Genomic DNA, 9,073 nt, shown 5'->3' with positions numbered 1-9,073 from the left:
CCTAGTTCACATTTTCTGGTCATGCCCCTGAATAGCACTCTTCTGGAGGGTGGTTGGGGAAACGATACAGAAATTCAGACCGCACCATCCCCAACGACCCGGCGTTCTTCCTGCTCCGTGCATCCACATTTCCAGATAGGGCCTACAAAAAGTCTGTGATTCGCCACCTACTGGACGCTGCCAAAGCATGCATTCCACTTCACTGGAAGTCCACTCTCCCACCCACTATTGCTCAGTGGCTCCAAAAAGTGGAAGACCTTAAACATATGGAGGATCTCATCCTGATGGCGCAAAATAGACCAGACATTTTCCCGAAACCTGGCAATTGTGGAACATAATATTCTCAGATGAGGGCCAAGCACTGCGGCGTACTTCCGCTGCTGTGTGACCGTGGCGGACCCCGTGCGCCGCCCCCTGCGTCTTGTCGTCAGACCTAAGTCCATTAACGACTCTACCCCGAGCAAGGTATCCAGGTGTGTCATGCTTGTTGGCACATCCCCCCACCCCCCCCGATCTCTCCCTTCTCTACGCTTCTAGACTACCCCCCCCCCTTTTTTTGTCTTTCCCTCTTCTTTTTTTCTCTCCTTCTCTCTTCCTCTTTTCTCCTTTCTTTTCTTTTCTATTCTTTTCTATTCTTTTCTTTCTTTCTTTCTTCTTTCTTTCTTTTTTCTTCTTTCTTCTTTCTTTTTTCTTTTTCTTTCTTTCTTTTTTCTTCTTTTTTCTTTCTTTCCTTTTTCTTTCTTTCTTTTTTCTTTCTTTCTTTTTTCTTTTTCTTTCTTTCCTTTTTCTTTCTTTCTTTCTTTCTTTTCTTTCTTTCTTTCTTTCTTTCTTTCTTTCTTTCTTTCTTTCTTTCTTTCTTTCTTTCTTTCTTTCTTTCTTTCTTTCTTTCTTTCTTTCTTTCTTTCTTTCTTTCTTTCTTTCTTTCTTTCTTTCTTTCTTTCTTTCTTTCTTTCTTTTTCTTTCTTTCTTTCTTTCTTTCTTTCTTTCCTCCTTTTCGCTGGCACCTGCGCTGGGGAGGCATGTAAAAGATAGGACGGAGCCCACGCGACTGCATTATCCTACCTCATCACCCTGATGGCACAAGCAAGGTCCCCCCGAGAGGGCAGAACGACATCAGTTCTAGCCACACTACAGGACACTAGACCATATATGGGATCCATCGGAGGCAAAGTGGGAACACATGATGTTGTATATTGTCTATATGTGCCTGGCTGTGTTGCTGCGCTGCCTGTTCTATCCCTGATTTAATAGCGGTGTCATGCTTGTATATATGTACCCGTTTTTTTTTTTTTTTCTTATGCCTTGATTGTTACTGTTGCGGCCCATGTGGGCCTCTTTCTTAACAAAAATAAACAATTAAAAAAAAACAGGTTTTGCCTTTTAATTCTACTTTAGTGACGTCCCTGCAGAAATCCATGATCTTATTTCCTTCACGCTTGAGGAGAATCTCGCTGCGTAACCTATTATTCAGACTGATTTCTGAAAGTGAATTGCAGGCGCCCTTTGTCAGGAGTTTTCATTCAGCATATTTCCTGCAGAAAGAAAACTAAAATGTGAATGGCCACATACTCTTCTTAATGTTTTTGTGAACAAAGCACACCGCTCTATAGTGTGTACTTGTCTCAAGTAAGAGCACATAGTGTAAATTGTCTGCCTCCTACCTCTGCTATAATAAAGTTTTCCTGACACCTAAAGAAAAATGGTGACTCGGCCCCCCTGAGTCAATACTTTGTAGAACCTCCTTTCCCTGCAATTACAGCTGCAAGTCTTTTTGGGGATGTCTCTTCCAGCTTTACACATCTAGAGAGTGACATTTTTGGCCACAGATTATCAATTGGATTTAGGTCTGGACTTTGGCTGGTCCAGTCTAACACCTAAGTATGCTTAAGTATTTTAAACCGTTCCATTGTGGTTGTATGTTTAGGGTTGGTTGTAACGGCTACCCACTGGTGTGAGGGTCTCAGCCGTTGGAGACGTCCTTTTCCCTGGCAAGCTGCGATATGCAAGTACCGCCGGTATATCCCATCGAACGCCCTTCCAAGAAACGAGACGGGCTACGTTTGCAGAGTCAAGCAGACTGACTTTATTTGGCATATTTCACCTGCTTATATCTGCTTACAACTGTTACAAGAACAATGACAGTTTCCGCCCCCCCCTTCACCCAGTAGGGGGCTTCAACACAGACCCCCTGAAACAATGACATCTCCTTGAATTAATCACTTGACCAGTCTCTAGACGCTTCGGCACCGCAAACCACTTAACATTTTCTGGCCAGGCACATTCCTTTCTCAATAGAATTCAATTAACCTTTAAAACAATTATCACTCACACATAATCCCCATCAGCATACACCTCACAGGGGGGCTGTTACCTACACAAGAGTTCTCATTAGCTATGCGAAGGGAACATTAGCATTCAGCAATGAAAGAGACTTGTCCAATTAACCCTTTGAGCTCAGAATACAATGTGGTACATCCAATTGTGACAAGCCATGCAGTTCCTTGTAGTCCTCCCTGCATGAAGATTATAACTGTCCCGGCAGCATGCATATGTCCGTTACATCGGTGTCCTACTTGGGAGGTGAACCTCCGCCCCAGTCTCAAGTCTTTTGTAGACCCTAACAGGTTTTCTTCTAAGATTGCCCTGTATTTTGCTCCATCCATCTTCCCATCAACTCTGACCAGCTTTCCTGTCCCCGCTGAAGAAAAGCATCCCCACAACATGCTGCCACCACCATGTTTCACGGTGGGGGATGGTATGTTCAAGGTGATGTGTAGTGTTCGTTTTCTGCTACACAGTGTTTTTGCTTTTTAGTGCCAAAAATTTCAATTTTGGTCTCATCTGACCAGAACACCACCTCCACATTTGAAAAAGAGAAATCGCCGCTCTAGGATACTAATCAGAAAGTCTCCTCGCCTGATCCAAAGCCACGGGGGGCTGGCAATGCATGGAATGATGCAAAATAAAGGAAAAACTTTCTGGACAGCCGTACTCCAAAAATTGCTTTTTATTTTAAAAATCAAAAAACGCACAAAAAGCATGCCACAGCAAGCGGGGTAAAAAGCTGACGCGTTTCGCACCAAACTTTAGTGTTTATTCATGTAAGCTATAAATAAGCACTAAAGTTTGGTGTGAAATGCGTCAGCTTTTTACCCCGCTTGCTGTGGCGTGTTTTTTTATTTTAAAATAAAAGCAATTTTATTTTTGGAGTTTTTGCACCACCTCCACATTTCCTGTGTGCCCCACATGGCTTCTCACAAAATGGACTTCTTTTTCTTATGGCTTTCTTCTTGCTATTCTTCCGTAAAGGCCAGATTTGGGTGCACAACTAATAGTTGTCCTGTGGACAGATTCTCCCACCTGAGCTGCGGATCCCTGCTCCTCCAGAGATACCATGGGCATTTTGACTGCTACTGATTAATGCTCTCCTTGCCCAGCATGTCCGTTTTAGGCCATACTCTTTCCGTTTTTGGATGATGGATTGAACCGTGCTCCCTGAGATATTCAACACTTGGGGGGGGGGGGTGTATGTATGTATGTATGTATGGAGTTCGACCGATATATCGGCCGATTTTTGTTTAAAAAAAAAAAAGCTGATTTACTTCAGCACGACTTGACTTCTATGATACAGAAGTCATTTGCAATTTTTCTGAAGTTTCCTGTGGAGTGACTTGTCTCTGGGCAGCCTGCCAAGTTTGAGAAAAGAATACAATGTTACTTATCAATGAACTGTGTGTAGAAGTTCTCAATTTAACCATTTAAAGACTAAATCTTTTCTAACACTTGTTGCTTACATGTAATAATCCTATATACATATACATTTTTTTTTTTTTTTTTTAGCAGAGACCCTAGGGAATAAAATAGCGGGTGTTGCAATATTTTATGTCACCCGGTATTTGCGCAGCGGTCTTTCAAATGCAATTTTTGGGGAAAAAATACTTTAATGTGGAAAAAAAAACTAAACAGTAAAGTTGGCCTGTTTTTTTTTTTTCTCTTCGTCCAAAAGTTTTGATTACCTGGTTTTTGTGCCTGATTCCCTTACCAAAGATGGCCGGGGCAGCACCCGAGAGCCAAGGGAGAGATTGGCTTCGGGTGCCGGCATCACGGGCGCCCAGGACAGGTAAGTGACCATATATTTAAAAGTCAGCAGCTGCAGTATTTGTAGCTGCTAACTTTTAACATATTATTTTTTTTGGCGGAAGTCCGCTGCTTTCACACTGGAGCGGGCAGGCGCTATTCGGCTGCTAGCGGGGCGCTTATAACCCAGCTAGCGGCCGATGAGGTTAAATGAATGCGCCCGTGTAGCACCGCTGCAGAAGCGCTTTGCAGGGGCTTCGGCAGCAGTGCCCATTCATTTCAATGGGCAGGAGTGGTGGAGGAGCGTTATACACCGCTCCAAAGATGCTGCTTGCAGGACTTTGTTTAATGTCCTGCCAGCGCACCGCCTCAGTGTGAAAGCCCTCGGGCGTTCACACTGAGACTGCAGGGGAGACGTTTTGCAAGCACTTTACAGGCGCTATTTTTAGCCCAAAAGCGCCTGAAAAACACTCCAGTGTGAAAGGGGTCCAACTGTTAGATTTTATGAGATGAAGGGGATTTTTTTTGATTTTTTAAATCTGCCCAAAAATATCGGCATCGGCCACCACAATTTCTAAATATCGGCATCGGCCAGAGAAAACCCCCCAAATCGGTCGACCTCTAATGTATAATATAACCGTGTGTGTGTGAGAGAGATGTGTCCATAGACGCAGCTGACTTATCTAGTAATTATCCCATAAAAGAATAAAGTCAGCCTTATCTTGTAAGCCCTTTATCTTAAAATGGGAGTTAAAAAGCAGTAGCTTCAGAGTGTTATATATATATATATAGATTCTGTTCGAGAATTTCAGCCTATTCATTTAAATGGGCTGAAATTGCACTGGATCTCACCAAAAGTGGCGCAGGCAAAAGCATTAGCTTTGCAATGTGCCTTTTTTGAGGTATCGTATTGTTAAGTCTATATTGACACACAGTGCGTTTTTAATGTGGTGAAGGAAGCGTACACTGAACGGACCTTTCCCGCAACGCGTTCTGGTGTGAATGGGCTCAGCGAGTAGAACTCTCTGGCACTAAGAGGAAATTGGGCGTTCTGCTGTGTTCATGTTGGAGAGTAGAGGGATGAGCGCATCACTCCGCCGCTTCTCCTTTACGAAGGAAATCTGAGTCCTCCAATCTTTGTGTCTGAACTGTGCAGAGAAACCATAAACCTCTGAATGATCAGAATTTACTGTACATTGTCACATGAATCCAGACACCAACCAAACTCTGGGGGTGTAACAGTGAACCCCCTACAGTATATGTGTGCTTTATTTTTTTTTATTTGTACTTTTTTGTATTGATTTCTTCTGTGTGCTTTATTCATTGCTTGCAGAAGGCTCCTGTTTGCCGACCTCTTTGGTTGCAATTAAACCCAGACTCTGAAAATCTGTTCATTACTGTGTGTCCACTTGCCCTTTTGTAGCTGGCGCACTCTTTTTATGTGCGTGTTTTATAATTTAAATCGACATTGTTTTTCTGAATTTCAGGCGGAGGTGGCAAGAGGAAAGGGAGGAGTAAAAAATGGAAGGAAATCCTAAAATTTCCACATATCAGCCAGTGTGAAGAGCTGCGAAAGCAAGTGGGTAAGTTTACACCTCGGATACATTGTTCTGTGGAGGGGGGGGGGTGTGTGAGTGGTCAGCAGGGGGTTCCTACCCTGGTGTGTGCCAAGAGCCAACCTCTACTTTCAGTCATTGTGAAGATATCTTATTTCTTTTTGTGTGTGTGTGTGTGTGTGTGTGTGTGTGTTTTTTATTTTTTTATTTTTTTTATCATTTGGAATTTTGTATTCTCTGTGTTGATCACTTAAAGCGGTGGTTCCCCCTTAAAAACAACTTTTTCTTATTCCACTGCCCCCCCACATTCCATCACGATTAAGGCTCTTATTATTTTTTTTCCTGCTGTACATACCTTAGTACAGCATATTCAGCCGTGCATCCGGGTTGCGAGTCCCGCGGGAGTGGGCGTTCCTCACATGCTGTTGATTGACGTTTTGCCCAAAAACGAGCTCACCCCCCGTCGCGTAAGCCGCGTCACGATTGACGAAAGGAGCCGAACGGCGATGCGCATGCGCAGTATTGCGCCGACTCGCCGTTCGGCTCCTTTCGCCAACCGTGACGGGGAGAGCTCGTTTTTGGGCAAAACGTCAATCAACAGCATGTGAGGAACGCCCACTCCCGCGGGACTCGCAACCCGGATGCACGGGTGAATATGCTGTACTAAGGTATGTACAGCATGAAAAAAATAAGAGCCTTAATCGTGATGGAATGTGGGGGGGCAGTGGAATAAGAAAGTCGTTTTTTAAGGGGGAACCACCGCTTTAAAGCTCATTCATACAGTCGTCTAAAATGCTGCTTTTAGATGCGTATAGTTTTGTACACCTCTAAATATTGCACATTAGGAATCAATGGGGTCATACACACAGATTGATCTAGAAAATGTGAGCCTTGTTAGAGGAAGTAAACCCCCCCAACACCTGAAGAAACGTGAAAAAAATAAAACCCTGCAAGAGACATAATGAGCTAGTATGCATAGCGTACTAGCTCATTATGTGGCACTTGCCTGAAATCGCAACCCCCGAAGTGCTCCTCATTCCCCCTCCGCCACCATGACGCCTCGGAGCTTCTTCCGGGTATCGCCGCTCTGGCGCTGTGACTGGCCATGACATCACTCCCCACGCATACGCGCGGGACCGGTGATCTGCCGATATGGTTCCCCCTTGACTGCGCAATCCGAGCCGACGAAAATCACCGAACCTGATCAGCTGTTTTCAGGTGTAGCCTCAGTTCTTATTGCAACAGGTCCAGGGCGACGTGTAATTCGCTGTAAGTGGGCAGTCGGCCTTACGTCCTTGCTTCACTGGGACGGCTCGCTGCGCTTGCTCGGCCTCCTGGCTCTTTTTTTTTTTACATCCTCCAAGTCCACGGGGATAGTAAGGAATGAGCCTGGATGCCGCCCTGAGCCGCGCATGCGCCTTGTACACCTGATCATGTTCAGAGATTTCCGTGGGGTTCGCCTGAGCTGTCGAGCAGGGAACCATATCGATAGGGGAACTAGCTCGACAAGACACCAGCACAATCCCGCGCATGTACGCGGGACCGGCATGATCCCATGCCGGGACGCTCTGGGCGCATGCGCCGTTTTCTATGGCGTGCATGCGCCGTTTTCTATGGCGTGCATGCGCCGTAGTCATCGATGCAGTGTTTTCTGCAAATATTTCCTTAACCGTGTAGGTTAAGGAGATATTTCTTGCACCTACAGGTAAGCCTTAATCTAGTCTTGCCTGTAGGTTAGAGCTGAACGATTAATCGCGAAAAGATCTCGATCTCGATTAACCCCTGCCCCCCCCCCCCCCCCGGCCGTGATTTTCGGGTGCGGCCATAGGAAAGTCCCCGGCTTTGGCCTAGCTCCGGAGCGGCGGCCATCTTGGTACACCCGGCGGTGGCTGTTTCGTCGCCGCCATCTTGCTCCACCCCACACTCCTGCACAGTAATGTTAGTGAGAAGGGGGCAAGCGGACATCTTGTTACACCCAACAGAGTTTTAAAGTTCAGTTATTTTCAACACAACGGAGCTTATATGCTTAAATACAGTATATGTAAATCTGACGGACTGTTTACGTGTTACATTTTCAAAGCAGCAGCAATTCTGCTGACCTCACATGCTTGCTAATGTGACAGAACACCTCTGATTTTCACATTTGGTTAAAGTTGTCAAAGTGGGTTTACAACCACTTTAAGTGGCGTACACAAAGTAGGACACGGCTGCATTTGGGGCCATCCATATCTGCAGATTATATGCGTGGGAACACTTTTATGCATAGACATGTGAAGTCATCGGAAGAATTGTACGTGTTTTAATGGAAGTGTGTAAACGCTAGTACTTGCGGTATGCATTTTTATGCAGGATTTTTTCACCAGCTCTGCCGGGAAAGAATCTGTTCCGTGGAGAAAATATAAATCTGTCCGTGTGGATGAAGTCTAAAAGAAAAACCCGTTCTCACCTTCAGGCAGCTCCTGCAAGCAAAAGGCATCCCACTGTTTGTACACTTCCAGAGGGCTGCATCCTATAATATCTTTAGTATTTATCGATGGATGTAATGGCAGCGTAGAGTGTGACCTAATAGATTTATTCCCTTTTGGGACTTTCTCGGGGCCAAGGCCTTGTTCAAATGGGGCCCATCAATGTGTACCCCATACAAAGGCCATACTTGCCCACACAGGGATGTACAGGTCTTCCGTGCATCCGCCATACAGGCTGTCCCATTCATGTAATTGGGACACAGTGGCTGCATTTATTTATTTCAGGTTTTTCTGTAGTGCCATCAATCTTCACAGCGGCACAGTGGTGTAGTGGGTAGCACTTTCGCCAACAGTAAGATGGGTTGCTGGATCGAATCGTAACTACGACACTAGCTGCCTGGAGTTTGCATGTTCTCCCTGTGCATGCGTGGGTTTCCCCCCTCACTTCAAAGACATGCTGGTAGGTTAATTGGATCCTGTCCAAATTGTTTGTGTGTGTGTGTGTGTGTGTGTGTGTGTGTTTTTTGTGTGTGTGTGTGTGTGTTTTTTGTGTGTGTGTGTGTGTGTGTTTTTTGTGTGTGTGTGTTTTTTGTGTGTGTGTGTTTTTTGTGTGTGTGTGTGTTTTTTGTGTGTGTGTGTGTGTGTGTGTTTTTTGTGTGTGTGTGTGTTTTTTGTGTGTGTGTGTGTGTGTTTTTTGTGTGTGTGTGTGTGTGTTTTTTGTGTGTGTGTGTGTGTGTTTTTTGTGTGTGTGTGTGTGTGTTTTTTGTGTGTGTGTGTGTGTGTTTTTTGTGTGTGTGTGTGTGTTTTTTGTGTGTGTGTGTGTTTTTTGTGTGTGTTTTTTGTGTGTGTGTGTTTTTTGTGTGTGTGTGTTTTTTGTGTGTGTGTGTTTTTTGTGTGTTTTTTTTTTATTTTTTTTTATCATTTGGAATTTTGTATTCTCTGTGTTGATCACTTAAAGCTCATTCATACAGGCGT

At 44.7% G+C, this 9,073-nt stretch overlaps 1 protein-coding gene across 1 annotated transcript in view; it reads left to right on the top strand.

Annotated features, from left to right (window-relative positions):
* Nucleotides 1–9,073, top strand: part of LOC120933190 (G protein-coupled receptor kinase 5-like) — a 106,567-nt gene that overhangs the window by 50,362 nt on the left and 47,132 nt on the right. The window contains exon 2 of the mRNA XM_040346252.1: nt 5,565–5,660. Within this exon, the coding sequence (XP_040202186.1) occupies nt 5,565–5,660 (96 nt within the window). The remainder of the gene's footprint in view (nt 1–5,564; nt 5,661–9,073) is intronic.

This window comes from Rana temporaria, chromosome 3 (assembly GCF_905171775.1).
Source record: "Rana temporaria chromosome 3, aRanTem1.1, whole genome shotgun sequence".
In the NCBI taxonomy this organism is placed as follows: domain Eukaryota; kingdom Metazoa; phylum Chordata; class Amphibia; order Anura; family Ranidae; genus Rana; species Rana temporaria.
Note: the sequence above shows the minus strand (reverse complement) of the source record. Positions and strands in the feature narration are given on the sequence as shown.